The sequence below is a fragment of the Fopius arisanus genome, unplaced genomic scaffold (genome assembly GCF_000806365.1).
Source record: "Fopius arisanus strain USDA-PBARC FA_bdor unplaced genomic scaffold, ASM80636v1 scaffold00027, whole genome shotgun sequence".
Taxonomy (NCBI): Eukaryota; Metazoa; Arthropoda; class Insecta; order Hymenoptera; family Braconidae; genus Fopius; species Fopius arisanus.
Genome location: NW_011887766.1, coordinates 1,139,417 through 1,158,680, shown reverse-complemented (window position 1 = coordinate 1,158,680; position 19,264 = coordinate 1,139,417). Strand labels below are relative to the sequence as shown.

General features: G+C 35.4%; 1 protein-coding gene across 3 annotated transcripts; it reads left to right on the top strand.

Moving 5' to 3' along the window:
- The first annotated feature begins 1,436 nt into the window (after positions 1–1,436).
- On the top strand, positions 1,437–19,053 carry LOC105265125 (uncharacterized). 3 transcript variants are annotated; one of them, XM_011302447.1, is made up of 7 exons: positions 1,437–1,454; positions 7,467–8,633; positions 9,712–9,866; positions 11,321–11,567; positions 13,137–13,358; positions 13,640–13,835; positions 14,779–19,053. In XM_011302447.1, the coding sequence occupies exons 2-7, from the start codon at positions 7,484–7,486 to the stop codon at positions 14,786–14,788; spliced, it is 1,980 nt and encodes a 659-aa protein (XP_011300749.1). In that variant the 5' UTR covers positions 1,437–1,454; positions 7,467–7,483; the 3' UTR covers positions 14,789–19,053. The 3 variants fall into 3 exon arrangements, with proteins under 3 accessions (XP_011300749.1, XP_011300748.1, XP_011300750.1); XM_011302446.1 differs by lacking the exon at positions 1,437–1,454 and adding an exon at positions 1,674–1,731; XM_011302448.1 differs by lacking the exon at positions 1,437–1,454 and adding an exon at positions 5,285–5,369.
- Positions 19,054–19,264: the final 211 nt, after the last annotated feature.

The following is a 19,264-nucleotide window of genomic DNA, read 5'->3' as shown; positions in this document are numbered from 1 at the left end:
GCGTTTATCACGAGGCACGTATTTGGTTTGGTTTAATTTGGTATAAATTTGGTAATCAATACTGCAAGATATGTGAATTGAATTTGTACCTGGAGATTATTAGTTTTGTTTTAATTCGGTGTGGCTATAAAAATAAATATTGCCAAGGGAAAGATTTCCCATGAATATGGACAGCAGCTCCTAAGGACTTGTGATTAGAGCATCTATGACTCACCATCATGGCTTTACACTGCATTTCATTCATTATCAATTCGCGTTTCCGTAGCTTTGAAGCGATACTATATTCAGAGATCTATAGAAATTCGCTGTACTTTGACAACTACCTAGAGGGATTTTCATTGGATTTATCAATGTCTTTCTGGTGATAATGAAGGTGCGTGGGAAGGACTTTCCATGTTTCTGTTAAACCGCATCCATTAGCAGTGATATAATAATCTTTTTCCTCTGCGACATCCGTTAAAAGGACTTTCTTTTCGTAATAGTATTTTTCACGGCGAAATAAAATATCGAACTCAAAGCTCTCATACATCCCGCGTAGGTGGAATATCCGGCATGTGAATCGAAGCCTTTGTAAATTTATTAGATAAATAATACTGTTGATGGTTTATAACTGGGGAATGCCAATAGCTACATCTGTCTTGATATGGCACTGGTAAGTCTCACAACATTAGTGAGCATTTTCGAACTTCTTGGGTTATGAGTTGACATATGATAAATAATATGAAACTTAAATTTGGTCAATTACAAAGCTTCCATTCGCAGGTAAAAAGTCTCGTAGAATCTAGAAAGCAGATTTCTCAAGCCTACAAAGTTTTTGTGAAACATCCATAATTTTTTTCCCAATATTAACAAACTTTTTTTCCACAGTTTGCCAAGGTTTTGACAAAATTTTGCATCAGAACCGCAGCGATCCGCAATGTAATCAAGCAAGGTGATGATCGGAGCGACAAAAATTGACAACAGATAATAAATCTATAATATTCTTACATGAAATTCCTGTGCGGATACCATATACCAGACGGATGATTGCTATAAATTTTTTACATACACAATTTTTACGCATTTACCAAAATTCAATTATTCTTGAAAAGAAAAAATCAATACCAGAACTGACTACCGGTGGGAATCTTGATAGAATAAAAAGGATGTATTCTGGTGGTGGAAAAAGGGCATGTGAGTGATGGATGGATGAAGAACGGTTATGATGATTTGAAGTGGGAAAGTTGAAAACTGAAGTGGAGTAAAAAAAAAGATCATAAAAAAAAAGGGTAAAAACAGTAACTGGGTGAGGAGGGAATCCTTTGCGCTGACGCTGGAATGCCTCTGGCCAATAACTGTATGTGTGAAATGCTCAGTAACGTGGAAGCAGGCGAGTGGGGTGCTACCAAGTATTTCGCTGTCAGTTTACCCCTGGTGCTACTGCCAGCACCAACCTCCTAAGATTCCAGTCCACTGTAAGAAATCACACCTTACTTATCACCCTGACAATAAAAAAAAAACCTACAATCATCCCACCGTACCTCGATAAGAATATTAGGAGTATGCTGGAATCAGTGTCATTAAGTGTTTTTACTATGGCATTAGAATAATTGTGTGTTTTATAAATAATTGTGATGTACATTGTCGATCGTTGAGTTCAATTACCCATCATTTATTTCGTTCTACCAAAAGCTGGTATGGCGGGCCAAATGTTTTATGCTACATAAACGCATTCAACTACCCCACATCGGGGTGAGTTTGATTATTTAATTTATTGTCATCTCTCCATGAACCATTCGCTTTAATCTTATTCATTGACTTTTTGTTTTGTTATTGTTATTGCGTAATCGCATGATAGAAGATTAGGGAGCTCAATTATTTCTATTGTACAGAAAATGCACTGCGCGTGAAATTCGAGTTATCATTATTATTGTGGTGCGAATTAACGGATGTGGAATGAAATTCAAATGCAAAGTTGATAGTTTGCAAATTTAGTTGGTGCCTGAAACTAAATTGCAGTGTACAGAATGAATTTTATTTTAGAGCTCATTATAAAAGTTTATGGTGGCTTTTCCCGATTTGCACGGACTCCCCGTGAATCGCATTCAATTATAAAAGTCCAGTTACAGTTGGGTCTTTGTTTTTAATTTTACTAGTGTTTGGACGTCACGTATTACTCGCCACCGTCGCGTTACACGGCCCAATAGAATTTTCTGAAGTAAAAATTCATTCTGGTTTGTGAGAGTAGAAAAACTAGCAACCAAGGTTCTTTTGAGGTTTAATAAAATGTTGACACTGATTTTTTTTTCTTTGTCTATCTGTCCGAATGAGCTTAGGATGAGCTCGCGAAGACGGGGTTGATACAGAAATGATGGAGTCCTCTATATTATTGTTTTCAAGTTTTAGTGTATGTATTTCTTTGGTGGGAGGTAATAATAAATAATGGAATCAACTAGTTGCAATGCTACTAGTTTTATGCTTCCGGCAATTACTCAGGGTTTTTGTTGATTCATTACATTACAGTTTTTTTATTTTGTTTTGGAATGACTCCGAGTTGTTCTAGATTGCGAAGTAATCAACCAAAAAAAATCTCATATTCTGAGTAATGTGAATTCCATCATTGAAATTACCGTCTAAATCGTGGCTCTCATCACTCGGGAATAAGGGTAATGAAATGTAGGACTTTTCAACGTAGTATATTTCCTCCTTTCTGCCAATATGAGACTGAATGAAAATTACGTTTATGAGGCAACAAAATATGGTGGATTAAAAATGGTAAATAAAAATACCATTAAAGAGAATATATGTACCTTTCATGTTACTTTCCACGAGTAATTTCCACCATTTATTTCATTCATCTGTCTGGCATTTTGCAAAGTTGATGGAAAAATGGTGAAAAAATATAATTCTGTAGAAAAATGGCTCAATCAATCACCAGCAATAATTGCCTGTCAGTTTTTTTTTCATTCAATTCTTTGCATATGAGAAAAAATTAATGACATTATCAGTCCGTTATGCCATTTTGGGGGAATAATTCATTTTTATAATCATTGGATTCTGTATCGTTATTTTTGATAAAAAAACAAAAAACGCAGGTCCGATCGGAAAAATAAACAGTTGTTGAAGGTTTTGAAAAATTTCGAGAGAATATTGGGTTTGGAAAAATTACACGCGTCTATAGGTGGAAAGTGTCCGAGATCCACACTTTTTAAAATAAAAAAAATCACAAGTAAACCGGAAGTTTGGTCGAAAAATTTGTTTAAAAAATTGGACATTATGCCTAACCGGCTTACAACTTGAATGCATACAGACTAGGTATTACTGAATATACCGTATACTCCTCATGTAATGTATTTATTGACTATCCAACCATTTCAGATAGCAATTAATAATGATCATCTCAGGCTCATCGAAATTCTAAGATCAATACTCGAGCATCAGTATTAAACAAACTGGATTTAGTATACATATCGCGAATACCCTGTGCTAGTTACACTCAGTTAATTGCTGTGCCCCCACCTTCGAAACTGAATGTTTCAAGTTGGATGTATAATTTGTATACCGAATTCGAAATTATATCCCATAATATGCAATTCATAAATCTCACACCCTTGAATCATTTTTGCGAGCCATCAGCTCTGTGATCAAATCTCCCATTACAAAATGGAAAAATTAATTCCATCCGGTATTCCGCTCCGGTTTCCAGTGACTAATAAAAAGTTAAAAAATTATTATGAAATCTTTATATATGGTAATGGAACTGCAAGAAACGGATAAATGGTGATAGATAAATAGAGTAATGAAAAAGCTGGTCGAACAGACCGGAAGCAATTTCAACCGAAATCCAAATACAAATGAGAGAACGGAAAAAAATCTGAAGAGTATTTTTTTCAAAATCTAATTCAACGGACGTTGAATATTGATAAATTGCTATAAATACAGATATGGGATTAGAGTTCATATCTATAATTGCTAAAAAAAAAGTATTGGCTCGATGCCAATGAATAATTTCTTGGAAGGAAGAAAATGTATATAAAGATAAGAAACGTGAATGAAATCCATAAATACAGAATCTCAAAATGGGCCAGAATGCAATCTTTCAATGAGACAATTTCTTTTACCCGAGGTAAAATTTGAATTTTCATATTCTATATAGAACGTAATAATACTATATTCAACGGATTCCTCAGACGCGATGCACAATAACTAAACTTCTTTTCTATAACAATGGATAATGGAAAAAATAATAGAGAATATACTGAAAGGGGTTTATGTATCTGACAATTAAAGTGTGGAGACTGGTACTATTTCACGTCTTTGGAAATAACTATGCGAACGATCCAGCATTTCCAATCGGTTTTTTCAATTCACAAGAAAAGTTGTTGGTTAAAAAAAAATGATTTCCAACAACAGAAAAAAATCAAATACCAATAACAATGGCTGGTTTTGCACATTTTATCGACGTTTACGGGGAAATTTGTTCCAAGCCCAATATTAAATGTTGTAAATTAATGAAATTTCTTTGTAGTAGGAAAACTCTTGGACTAAAAGGAAATAGACTTTATTTCCAAAATTATATTACTAAAATTGGCCTTCCACTCTTGCAACATCTTCGGGTCCATCGATGGAAGTCCATCAAGTAAATTTAGTTAAAAGAACGTATATGTGGACCATTTTCTGCATTTTAATTGAATTCTGTAGTAAAAGGTCATATTGGGAGTTTTCTATAAAAATTTCATTTTCACATTTTAAATTCGATTAGCTTCTCTACAAAAAGAGAATATTCCATACAGCCTCAAATATTTAAAGTACAATAAAGTGAATAATTATGGTAAATGTCTAGAATAACCCTAGAAAATAATTTTAGATCTTCTATAAGGCAGTGTGTACTTTTCCGTCACCTGATTAAGGATATTTACTGAATTTACGACTCAGTCACCGGCTGTTCCTAATTAAGCTTCAAAAAATTATAATGGTACCAATCTGAAAAAAAATCAATTGCTCTAAAAATGGAAAACAGCACTAACTAGTGTGAAATTTCACGAATTTGATGGAACATACAACTCGTGGGAATATCCTTTTTTCCCCTTCATCCGAGTAAAACAAACAACGAGAAAAACAAAGGCATATCTGATCAGACGTGACGAAAATATGAATCCAATGGGTTCATTGAAAAACTTATCGTTTCAAACGATTTTAGTACATTTGATATCTCTCCATTTAAATCTCTCCATTTTAATTCCGTGCGGATTTTTAGTTTTCGATGTGAATACTTTATGATTGCCTGAAATGTCAATATGATGAATAAGCCCACATCATGCAGTTATCACTCATCGTTGAATGATTCAATCAAAATCTCAAGTAAACACATGGAGCAACCTAATGCTCAGGTGAGAATTAACAATAGGCCCAGACATGGCCCAGATTTGGCCCAGGCTAGTTCCAAGACTTGCTAGGCGTGGCCAAGGGTGGACAGTCTGGTCTGGACTAATAGTGGAATGAAACACGAGGTCAAACTAGGACCGAAGGTAGAACCTAACTTGGGCCAACCTTAACCCTAATATTTAGCTAGTACCTATCTCGGTAAATGAATCGTCCAAGCCAAGGCCAAGTCAGGGTGAATCTTGGTATTCTGCGTCTACCTATCCTAATAAATTAATATATACCGAGCCTTATTTTCATTTGAAATAAACATCCACATAACTGTCCTCTCGTTGTCTCTCTGATGCCTAGGCACACATATAAGAGTAACCAGGTTTTTTCCTCTTTATTTTATGGCGAAAATCTAACGATTTATGCGCAGTCTTTGGTAGATTTGTTTATTCCAAGTTAATCAGCAGTCTCAACATTTGAGTGACACATTTCAGTTTCATTGAACTGATATTATCAATGGTCCATTGACGTACCTGCTGCTCCATGGATGGAGTCTCTGGAGAGAGTACTTCTGGCTCATTGCAATCAATTATTGATTCTATTACATTCTCTGGTTGATTCATGTAATTGTCCTTCTTCTAAGAAACTTCCAGCGTCACTAGTATGTTATGAATTGCGTGCACTGATATTCTCTTGTTCATGTGAAACATCATCACCACTACCATTGAAACTATTATTCTATCCAGATTCCTTTATTTTCTTCATATAATGGTACTTCCTTACCCTTTCAGTTGATTTACGTCCATTACAAGCCATATCCTCAATGTTTATTGGTCTCAATGCGAAAAAGTAGGTATGTATTTATGTATCATGCCCTGGGAATGGTCTCGGATAGAGCTTGGTCCAAACCTGGTAATACCAAGTCTCGGATACCAATTTTGTGCAGAGACTGATATAAGCCTGACAATACCAAGTCTTGGATACCAGTCTAGTACAGGGACTGGTCCAATCCCAAAATTCGGCAGCTTGGATGCAAGGCTCGGTGATAGACCGGTATATTGACTGGAATAAGCCAGAACCGAGGTAGATGTACCAAGGCTGAATACGCCAAAACTGGACCAAGCTTGGCCCTACTGTCATAGCTTGACGATGCCCACCTGAGATGTGGCCTTCACTGCAAATTCTCACCTAAATATTTTTTCACGTCGAGTGTTTCGGAATATTTAATTTATCGCACACCTTACACTCGTAATATGCGAGTAACAGTTGTATTTCGTCAATTTCTATGAAAAAATTACACCTCATGGAACGAATTCGTGTACCTTTGGCAAAACTCCACGTCAGAGGTACGTATTATCGTACGTATACTCACGCCCTTTTCATTGGATTTTCCATATTTTTACTGCCACTTACATTCTAACTCATAGATTATAGAATTTCTTACCCGAACACAGCCGATTGGTTCAGATAGATGTATTTTGAAAAATTCACAATTAATTGTAATTCAATTTATTGTAAGTGAAGTCAATAGAGGAATAGAGATATTATTGAGAATAAAAGTCAATAATGATAAACTTTTCCCAGTTCCTCTCTTCTCCGCGTAAATTAAGTGAAACTGAGTATCAACGTTTTATAAAAATATAAAGGAACCTTCAAACCGAAAAAAAAACCATTAAGGTCATGAAAAAAGTGTCTTTGAAGGTGCCACTTGGTGAATTTAATCAGGCGGTGTTCCGATATGTACTTCCTTCCAATCCCGCAGAAAAGGGAATCGTAGTACCACTTTATCAATGTCGATTTTAAGACATTGAATTGGCTACTAGAGACGAAACAGTCCAATCGAAAGTCCCAAAATCGACCCACTCGTAATCAATTAGAAGCCTCATGAAAGTTTGGTGAATGTAATTCCAGTCAGATCACATTTTAAAGATTAAATTGGAAAATCAATTTCAAATAGGTATTAACATTAAGGAGTGACTGTCGATATCTTGTAAGCCTTCATATTTTTTGATAAATTAACTCTGGGTCGTATTGACGTGTTCTCACGTCATATCGTTATTGTCTTATCCTTTTATTTATTTATTTCTAATGAAAGAGAAAATTATGGCTTTCAGGATAAAAGAATGCCGTAATGCTTGTAAGAACTTCGTCGTCCCGACGCAGGAGGGCGTCGCGGAGCGTCGTAAATTCTCCCCAGGGTACTGCTGGAAGTCCTTCAGGGGCTGGTGGAATAAAGTCGCGACGAGCCTCCGTAGCGACTGACAAACCATTCCAGTTACCTCAAAATAGTATTCCCGGTGACGGTATGGGCCGGCAACGATCACCAAGAAGTAGCATAGTACCAAATATAGCCCTCAATGCTGAAGACGATGAAGAACCAACTGGCAGGAGATTTCTCCCAGACCCAGAGCTGTGCGCATCAACACGTGGTTTGCTGCCGAATTCCAACCGAAGCCCCAGGAACTCTCTCATTCCCGAGGAGTACTGTAGAAGTCCTCGAGGTTCCCTCGTACCAGATGCCGGACGAAGTCCAAGGAATAGTTTGTTACCGGACGGTTCCAGGAGTCCAAGGCATTCTCTCGTACCGGATGGAGCTCAAAGTCCTCGAAATCCATATGGCCCAGAAGGATCCTTCAACCGAAGTCCTCGGGGCAGTCCCTTGCCCGGAGTAGCGATTGGAGTGTCAAGAAATAGTCTTATGCCTGACAATGGGGACATCAGAAGCTCCCGATACTCCCTCGTACCAGACACTTCGAGAAGCCCGCGTGGTAGTATCGTAAATATTGAATTTGACAGAACACCTAGAGGTTCATTATGCCCAGAAATTTCGAGATCACCACGAGGCAGTATAGTTCCACCCATTGATATTGATAGAACACCGCGTGGCTCAATATGCCCCGACATATCTTCGAACAGATCACCAAGAGGATCTATTTCTTCGGAATATCATAATCCAAGTCCAAGGGGTTCCATTATGCCTGAGCCAAATCGCTCCCCGAGAGGATCAATATGTCTCGAGGGTAGACGTAGTCCGCCTGGTTGCATTTCACCTTTTGAAGGTACCAATAGAACACCAAGAGGATCCATAGGTGTTCCGGATTTTGATAGAAATCTTCGGGAGTCCGGTGGAGAACAGGAAGGCATCAATCGCAGCCCAAGGGGCAGTATTGGTCCTGGCATTGATCGGAGTCCTAGGGGCAGTCTCGGAGGATACGAGAAGCGCAATCACCGAGGAAATAGTCTCACACCTCAGGAGCCCCGGAGAGCCTCAGCTGATCAAGGTCAGTATTTATCCAATCTCCTGTTATAAATCAGTAGCGACTCTTGATGATACAACACTCATCTCACAAAAAGGGCTCACAGAAAGATTCGAAGCATCTCCAATGACTTTTTTTTAATGAAATAGAATGGGTTAAATTGCCTCTAATAAAAATATAATTCCAAACGATCTATGTTGACACAAGGACGAACATAATAATTCTGATAAGAAGCTCTGCAATGAAAAACAACAAGAGAGATAACTTCTATCATATCTCTCGACTGCAAAACACAATTTCAGTTGTCCCCGAATACCGAGAAATAATTGATGCAGGAGGTAAAACGACTAGTGTGAAGAACTCCCGTAAAAACAAAGGCAATTCATTAATTCATTAATTTATTCTTGTCACTCGGCTGAAAACATCTATTGTAACGATTGTATTCACACTCCTCGACTTTTCATCGAGCTAACTCACAATCGCCAGAAAAATTCCTAACGTCCTATACAACATACAATACAAATTCATAACAGAGAAACGACAATCTGTTTTTTGGCTCTCCGGTAAAATTTACTTTCTTTACTATTCTATCCCATGGAATTAATTGAATAAGCCAGATTTATTTTTAATCTGTCATATAAGCGAAAAATAAAAGTAGAACGAAAGTATAAAACTGGAAAAAGTAATTATAGTAATTCGCTATAGACTCATAACTGTGTGTCTGTGCTCGTTAAACCGTATCTACTTGCATGCTCACGGGAAAATGTGAACTTATGGGAGGTCTCAGAAAGACGGAGGAGTCTTCGATATCGAATATCATAGTCAGTGAGGTCAAATAATTCGATAGACGTCTTTGAATTGTCCCACTCCCTTCAGAAATCAAAAGGATTATTACATATCGATATTAATAACTCGACAGCCTTGAGTCTTTGCTCGTCATTTTGTCGAAAGTTGAGTGTTTTTCCTGGTTATATGTCCAAATATTATTTGTCAAAATATTGCCAAGCCGGGAAAACGCCAGTTTTTTTAGACAATGCAATTAAAAGATAAAAATTCCACTTTACACATGTATGAATTTGTCTATTTTTATACACATTTGCAGGATTAGCAGTGAATCGCAGTAGCTCTCCGTATCGACAGAGGGATGGAAATTCGACTAGTGTCAGATCTGGTGGGAATCAAAATGTTCAGACAAATCTCGGATATGGGACAAATGCATGGGCAGAATCCAGACGAGCCAGCAGTTCGGTTTCACAGGTAAAATCAGATTAGTTGTTTTATTGACATAGCTCACATTCTGTTTTTAAGTGAATTAACTCTTTTCAACTTTATGGAATTGATTTTTTAAAGTTACAAATACTACTTTTTGGTTTTCATTATAAACCGCTTTGATATAAAAAAAAAATTTTTAATGTCAGTATTATTTTTATAAAAATGAAAGCCTGAAACCTGAAAAACTTTCGTTTCATTTCCTATTCGTTTTCATGCGTGGGACGAAACTCTCAAGAAGACCTTCCATTTGGAAAATGTTTGTTTAAGTCGAGCTTTTCTCAGGTGCCATAACGAAGCTGACTCAAGCCCATCAAATCATCATCTTTGCCTTTACTTCTGATTATTTCAAAGTTTTGCAATTTAGTATTGCCCATCTCGAGTATAATGTTCCATGAGGCAACCAATGTTCTCATTGCGTTCTTGCAATTCAAGGAAATTCAGTAGATGGCGATACTTCAATTGAAGTCGTCAACGACAATACAGAGCGGAATTGCTATTGACATGGTTGATAATCTCCTGGAATTTTCTCTGTTATTACGTGCCATGGCATTGTAGTAATGCATTTCTCTATTTTCTCTAATTTGTTTTGGACTTCAAGACGAGTCATGCAAAGGAAATTCCTGAAGAAGCCATTCCTCGAAAGATTCTCGCCTTCGTCCTCTCCTACCTGAAAGAACTATGTAGTTCTCGTTCAAATATTTGGCCTTCAACTTGTGTTTACAGCTTTGCTGAAACAGTGTAATTCGTGTGTCAACTCTACTGGAATGAATACATGAGAAAATAAATACAATAATTCCTTCACAAATTCACATCGCCATACTCTCATCCCTTTTCGAATATTTTCCAATGTGAAAATTTAAGTGCAGACTTGTGAAAACTTCAATGTAATTAGAGTCACCTATCACTTGACCGCAATATCTTTTTCTATAAAGAATTCGAATTATCGAGAGTGCTCTGAAGTACTTCTTGCAGAAAATGCACTTACTCGACTGCATTACAATCTACATTTTTTTTCTGGTGGAAACCTCATCGTAACAGCCAATTGGTCACGAATTTTTCAATTATCTTCAATTAAAGTACTTGTGAAATGTCACGTAAGCAATCCCCGATGCTGCGATTTCCAATCTTCTTATTCTCATTAAAACAATTCCTTCCACTTTACTCCAAAGATTTTTATTTAAGACATGATATACTATCTCTTCTAATGGATAAATAATGGAGGCATTTTTAATTAGCAAAATGTAATTAACTAACCGAATTAATTTGAGGCAATATACATTTTTGAACCGTTTCTTAACAATAATGTTTTTGTATAATTCGAATCTCGAGACAAATGGAACTACAATAACTGAAAAATTGAATTGGGTGGCGTTAGGGAGGCTAGTCTGACGGTAATTATTTTGAAGTGTAATCTAAAAAATAACATTTGATTTCTTCAGTTTTCAGGTGATGAGTCTCGGAGACTTTGTATGAGGAGTGTAGTATCAACCGAAAAAGGAGCATGCAGCGCTAGTCTGGGAGTTGCCACATACGGTTCACTTGTCTTTCAATTGAAAGAATCTCACCGAGAAGCGAGTGGAACCTGTGACTTTGTTCTCAAAGCCATGAGGGTGGTTAGCAAAACAATGGTGGTGACAATTTGTCTGGTGTGTCTCTCTACAGTGCCTCTTCTGATGCTCATTATGGGTATGGAATAATAATAATGCTCTTCCTACACTTCCTACTACTCGGGCAAATTGTCCATTACCTCAATGAGGTGAAAAAATCGTTCTAAATTCTCTGACAAATACTAGCATAATGTCTCGTTTTAAAATGACAAGTTGAATGATGCAATTTCAGAATAAGTTATTGACGTGAATTTAAAGAGCAAAATAAAATCAACTGAAATTATTAGAAGAGAAATTATACCGTTGCACATTGCTCCCCACAAAAGCTCCCCTTCAGCATCCACTGAAATAGAAGGAAGCGTAAGAAAATGGTGAGGTAACTGCTTGGCCCGAATAAATTATCGATCCTTCGGCGATAATCGACTGTTGGGAGTTATGACACGCCAACTTCATACAGTCCAAACGGGCTTAAACACTGAGCCAACATGCAAACCCACTTTATTTCACCTGTGCCACTGGCCTCCTATCAGAGAGGCCACCTCGCTCGATATGAGTTAAGTCATAGACGATGGATAGTGTGCCACAATATAATCTATAATTCTGGGGAAATGAGAATTCCAAAGCACTTCGAGAGCACATTAATTAATGATACTATTTAAAATATTATTAAAATAAATAAAACATCTTGATTAATCTTAAAATATTTGGGATTACGTATGTCCCGCAAAAAAATTAGATTATCCTTAGAAATGAGTTTTTTTCTAATTCCCAGCCTTGTACTTTGACATTTGTGAAACAGTTCACACTCTGTGCTTTTACTATGAGGGTGGACTTTGTTGAAAATTATAGCGCATCAAAAATATGCTTGATGTACAAATTTTTTTTTATACAAGAGCATGCTCTGTGACTATGTATAATTAGTCCAATGAGCTCTCACAGAGTGGGTCGGGGATTAATAATAAATTAAAGAAAGGAGCTTTAATGATTATTTGAGGAATTATTTCGGGATTAATGTCGAAAATGCAGCTGAATTGAATAATTGAAAAACATCGTGATGGATTGTGCTAAAAATGACAGCCATGACAATTTGGGGATATGCTTGAAGCGGTTAGCCAGATGGAACGGACAATATTGCTACTGACATGGAATCAGAGAATTTTTTTGCCGTACCCGTCACCAGATTTGCCCCGGTCAAATGTCAATGTCAGCCAATTGTTGGCAAGTGATATGCAGTGGTTATTCTGCAGCTTGTCGATTATAGTTGAGAACTTAATTTACTGGAATTGGGCGATACCTTATAATTAATTTTGCATGATACAACATGACAGAATCAGTTCCTCATTCAACCGCAGAGTGCAGAGGTGAGAATAGTTGGTATGGTATCGTGATTCCAGATGTATAATAGCATTTCTGGGAAAATTTCCGATACTGCATAATCCCACTCTCTCTAGAGGAAAATTAAATTTGAAATGACATTTGATTTGATGTACGAGTTGCCTATGTGATTTCATGGAACCATAAACCAAATTGTCAATGCCACTGTCAATGCACCTTCAATTTTTATGACGCCCAGTGATCATTAAAATGTCCTATGTGCAAGGAAACCAGAGAATTTCATTTTATTTTTATAATATTTTTTTTCCCCCAGGTTTACAATATATAAAGGATTGTCCGAAGGAGCCACATATCCCTGTCTACATGATAGTGGGAGGTACACTGGGCAGCGTAAGAATGTTCTGGGCGTTATATTCTCAGATACGCTCTCGACGTCTTGAAAACACCATCACCCCTCCTGAAAATTCTCATATATCACCGATGCAATTGGTGTCTATAACTCTCACGCTCTTCCTAACTGGCTGGTTTGTATTAGGTGAGATCAAGTGAATGAGTGAAAAAAATGTTGTGGTAATTTTACATAATTTTAAATTCTCCTGGTCGGAAATACGTGATATTAAAATTAGAGTCAAGGAACTCAATGTTTTAATATGTAAAATTAATTGAAGAGATCGATGAACAGTAATGCCGGTATTTCAAATATGTGATCATTGAATACCAAGAGACAGCCAATTATTGTAAAATATTGGATGAAAAAAACCGTGATTTTCGACTTTGACTTTTTTCCGAATTTTTTTTTCTTTCTGTTTTATTCAGGTAATTATTGGATTCTGAAAATCAAATGGCCAGAGTACACATGGAATATGTATGAGCCCGACCGGTGGTGTCACAAGACGTTATATGTGTTTGCCATCACTCATCTTGGAATCATCTATGCTGCTATTGGAATGCTTGTCGTCACAGCTATCGGTTTAGCCTTTTGTAGAGTTCTTGCGTGTCCTTGGTTTGAAAGGTAATGTAAAAATTTCACATTTATAGTCTCTGTTCGTCCAATATTCTTTGCTTTAAATTTTGTTTAAAACAATGTGAAGAGCGAGTGAAGATACATAATGAATGATTCTTTACATTTGTTTGTATATTTTAAAGCAAATGTGAATATGGTGAAAACTTGATGCGACAGGTTGGGCCTATATGAGTAATGAGAGCTCACCACATGTCAGGCAAAAAATAGGCGCCTGAAAGATAAAGTTTATGTGCCTTTTTCTTGATAAAATTTTCAAATCCGCTAAGCAGACTGTAAAATTTTCATAACTACTTTTACGAGTTGGCAAGAAGGTAGGATACCACTGGGCAACGGTCCAAGTGCTGGATTACACAACCGTCCGTAGAACCTACCCCATTTCCTTTTCAAGTTTTCTTCAAGACGGATCGATAGAATCGCGTGATCCCATGTGAAATAGCACGATGTTGTGGCTAACGTGAGTGTTACCTATAGATAACGTTCTCCTCCCGATAAATCCTCCGGTGAAAACACTTATGGTTTCATGCTACATGTGCCTGAATTATCCGAATTGTCCGTTGTTGAATTCCACCAAAACTACATAAAAAGAATATATTCGTCTCTTTAAACCTCTTTAAAAAGTGTAACAATTTTGAAAAATCCGTTTTGCGTTCTTTTAGCGATGTAACCAATATATTATATCCATATAATAATTAATCATTTACATTTCATTAATTTAAAAAATATATTTCTCAATTTTGTCAATATTTTTAATTGTAGGTGTACTTATGAATTAATAGATTTTCAATATCTATATATATATTTGCAATTTCAGTGTAATAGTAAATGATTCATTATTATTTTGAACTGTCAAACTCTCATTACTGGAAGGTATTTCAATAGACACACGTCATGTTCTATTATTATAATTTTTTTCTCGTTCCCTATGAATTAGGTACAAATAACCACGGCGATCTGCTCGACTCAAGGAATATATTGATGAACATATTATAACTGGTAGCTCTTCAAGGCGTCAAAAACGAGTATCCCTGGACAGTAAAATTCTTGAAGACGTCAATGAAGATGATGAAGAGGAAGTGGATCGCAATTCGGCGGCTGAGAAATTCTGTACCAGAGTGCAGTTTCGTGCACCCGATATCATCGAATTGTAACTATCATCCTCAAATATTCATATATTATCTGTACATGATTTTAAATGTCACCTATTGGAGGAGATCGCAGGATTTCCGCAGAATTTTTCCAGGATAGGTGAGTTAGTAACATAATTTTATAGTTGATGTACGGAGATAATTTTTTTTACACTTGACATAAAAAAATATATTACCAATAATATAATCTTTTCCGCCAGAATCAATGAAGGCTTATTTCTATAAATTTTGTCATAGCGTACAAATTTTACGTTGTGCAAAATTCATTTCTACAGGTAATAGTATTCCTCTATTCGTTTAAAGCCCATGATTATTCTGCGAGGCAACTCTTGGGACTGATTTTACGCTTATTTCTGGAAAGTTCATAGATATATGGTCGACATTTAGATATTCCAATAAAAAGGTAATGGTCGCTGAAGTCTTAATAAATCTTCGATTATGGAATTTTCGATCGAAAGTTGAAAAAGCGCAAGAGAATATTTATATGGCATCATCGTTTTCCAAATGAGAAAACTTTTCGTATTCGGAGTTATAGCTTTTCACTATCGATCTTTTTCGATATAACTTTCTACTAATATTGATACCGGCGCATCACATTTTTGCCGTTATTCAACGGTTACGTTGCTCAAACTTCCAAATTGAGAAAAAATAATAAATAAAAAATAAAAAAAAGAAATTGAGAAAGATAGTAAAGATAGATTGGATAAATATAGGTATTAGGAAGGATAGGAAAGGGTAGAGCAAAATAGTACGGCCAAGGAAAACGGGCTGGTAAAATTCTTTGTTTTTTTAAAGAAATTATATTTTGAAAAATAGATTCCTATTTCACGTCCAACCCTCTTCTACGAGATTACCCAAATTTGCATATGATTATTTATTATGTAGAAAGAGGACTATAAATGTCCGAATGAATTGTGAAAAGGTAAGAGTCACTTCTAATATTCGCATATTGTCCTATTGCACTAAGAAAGAGTCAATGATACATATTCTATCGGAGGATCATCGGGTTGATTCACTGTTACAATAACCAACGATTATTAAATTTAATTGTCCATAATCCAAAGGTACATAATCTACAATTTCTCATTTTATACGGACTTGACCAAAGTATCTATCCAATTTGCATGTAGAACATGCATTATACTTTTAAAGAAAAATTGTATAGCTTTGGCTCCATATTATTGATTCAATTAGTTGTTAATATAATTTTCATAAAATCTTTTTTCTTAGTTGCACTTAACAAAGGTAAAACAATTCGAACACGAATCCTCATTTCGCATAGTAGTGACAGTAAATTTCTTTTAATATTTTAGGAATATTTCAGGTCTTCAAATTCGAGGCGATAAAAATTCAATGACCAAAGAATCAGAAAGTATCAGAGTAATTCTTTGAGATTGCTGTTCTTTAAGTTTAATTCTGAAGTGAAATGAAATGCAATATCGTTCTAAAGAGAAGGGCCTTTTCATTATAATCGGTGATGATAATGATAATCATCAAGCAATTTTTCTCATTTTTTTCGTTGATTTTTTTTTTCAACGAAGGAAACTTTTATTTTGAAGATCTCCACAAATGTCCACAAATGTTTCGAGTTCAAATTCCAGTTACAGAACTTTAGGCAATCTGTCCAAACAATCGATTCGCGCCGCTGGCTTCAAGCTATTTGGTTGCTCTATTCAACGCTGAGGGGGAAAATTAGAAACGAAGTTTTAAGGAATGACTATATAATGAGTAAACTTCTCAATTGATCCGAGCATTCAGTTTCTTAAGAAATTTATTCATCAATTTACAAAAACCCGAATGTAGTCAATTTACTTTCCTAATTGGAGATTAAATTTTTCTCAGGATCAGCTAAAAACGATATTGCGAATGCTGCAATTGCGTTATTGGATATTTCAGGGCAAATGAATTGATAAAATGCAAAATGCAAAATCGTTGCACCAGTATGGAAAATTTGACAGCTCCATTTTCTCATGTTATCAGATTAAAAAAGAGTGAATAATGAATGCCTAAGTAGAGTTCCACGCGTTTGGGAAATTGTACAGTTTTGAATCAGAATAATTAAAATAATAATACAATAAATATATAAAGTATTATAGAAACTACCAGAAATCAATGGGTTGAATGTAAAGAATACTAAAATCCAAGAGGTGCTAATATAATTAATAGAAATAATAAAATATGGCCCAATGCTTACCATTTCTTAAAATTGCATCGTTTGAATCGGTATGTAAAAAATCTTCAACGAATAACTAATGTATTGGAAAATTATATAATTAAATGACGTTATCAAATGGTTAACGCCATAGGTGATTTTCATAAATATAGAGAATTTCCTTATTTTTATACGAAAAAAGTTAACAACCTACGAATTGTTGACGCAAAATTAAGAATTATTTTAAAACCTATTTTTATTTTTCCCGAACCTTCCAGAGAGATGCATAACTCCGTACTAGGATTAATTCTTATTTCTTAAAGGGGACAGATGTACGCCAATAAGTGAGTGTTTAGAAAAAATTTATTAATGTCACACTTACTCTCAATTATAAGGGTAAAGTAAGAACAACAATGGAGCATAAGAAAATAAAATTAGAAGTCGAATGGGTAGCCCGTGGATGAAACTTTAGGTGAAGTATTCAACGGGCTTAATGATATTTATGGTCTGGGCTTTAACTGTACTATGGTAATTTATGGCAAATCAGTGCTCCTTTCAAATATGAACTACTATGTACTACTGATTTCTCAAATATCTCAATGCGCTCAACTATGCACTGAAAATTCCATTGGAATGCAAAATTTGATGTGTAGAATGATGTCATTCCAAAAAGAAAATTATTCTAGTCTTCGACCAAGCATGAACCAAAAGTTGGCGTCTCAACAAAAAATAAAAAAAGCAAGTTTAGTTTGGTATTAGCTTTGATTTGTATGTATGTCTATATACATTTTAGCAATTTGATATTCTTTTTGGCGAATGGAGGTTGGGATCAAATGATAGCCTGCACTGGTGAATGGCCTATGCACCAAGAGAAAAAAATTCACCAATGTTACAAATAATATTTCTCAATTTGGATATCTTCTTTTATCATTGACACTATAACATGCCATTCATTTTTATGCCATCTTAAGATTTGCGAATGCCACAAATTTCGTATAAATTTCGAAATTTCCATTTTCTGTCAATACTTCATGATTATTTCATGATTTAATGTATGTTATTCGTATTAGCCGTCCGTACATACACGTATACTCCAAAATATAAAATAGAATCATATATAAGGGGGAAAAAATAGTTTTTTTACGAGTACGAGGATTACAGACTGAGCTAGAAGCAACGGCTGTAATTACACTCGTCAGGAAGTAATTTTTTTCACACGTATCGTGCAAAATTTTGTCATACTAGTGAGAAAAATATACTTTTCTATGCTTAAAAAATGCCCTTTTTCCAACTTGTATTCCAAAAACTATAATCTATCATTAAAAGTGAGGTGAAAAGAATACCAACTAACCATCCTAAATTCATGGATTGGGTCCAATGGGCGATCTTTCCGTTATTTCGCCATAAAAGTCTCACAAGCACAATTTTACCTTGATGTATTGCGAATTGAATTTCAGATATTTTTCGCTGAATAAAAAATCAATTAAATTACAAAATCTCCAAAAACCCAAATCGTCACTTGAAATTGGATTAATTTTATTTTCACATCACTTACCAATTATTTATCTTACTTCAGAATTAGTATTCCATGCTGTATCCAACTACTTATCCCAATAAGAAAACCAAAAATCAACAATAATATTTAAATTTAAGTGTATCAATGTTGAACAATCAACGTGCGTTGTGAATAGAGTGAATAATTGAATTCACATAAAAATGTGTACCGCAACCCAAAGACCTGAATATTCATGTACTCTTAACATTTATTGAATTATTATGAGTGGTTCGGAAGATGTGATTATAAAACAATGACAAATTATTCAAGATAGCCGAATGTACTGGGACCTGTTTGTATCTCAAATACGGCCCATGAATGCAACAAATATAAATTAACCATACAGTTATCGTATACGTGTGTAATATTTTGAAACTTCCTCGGTGTGTATCCCATACAAAATTCATTTACCCTTCATGTCGAATCTCCGACACAACAAATTTTATCTCTCAATGTTAATTTTACAATGAAAATTGCATTACCATCCTGTGATTAACCATGATGCATCAATTCAGTAATGTTGGCTCAGTTACGATTTAAGTTCATTGGAGCAAGGTGCACATTT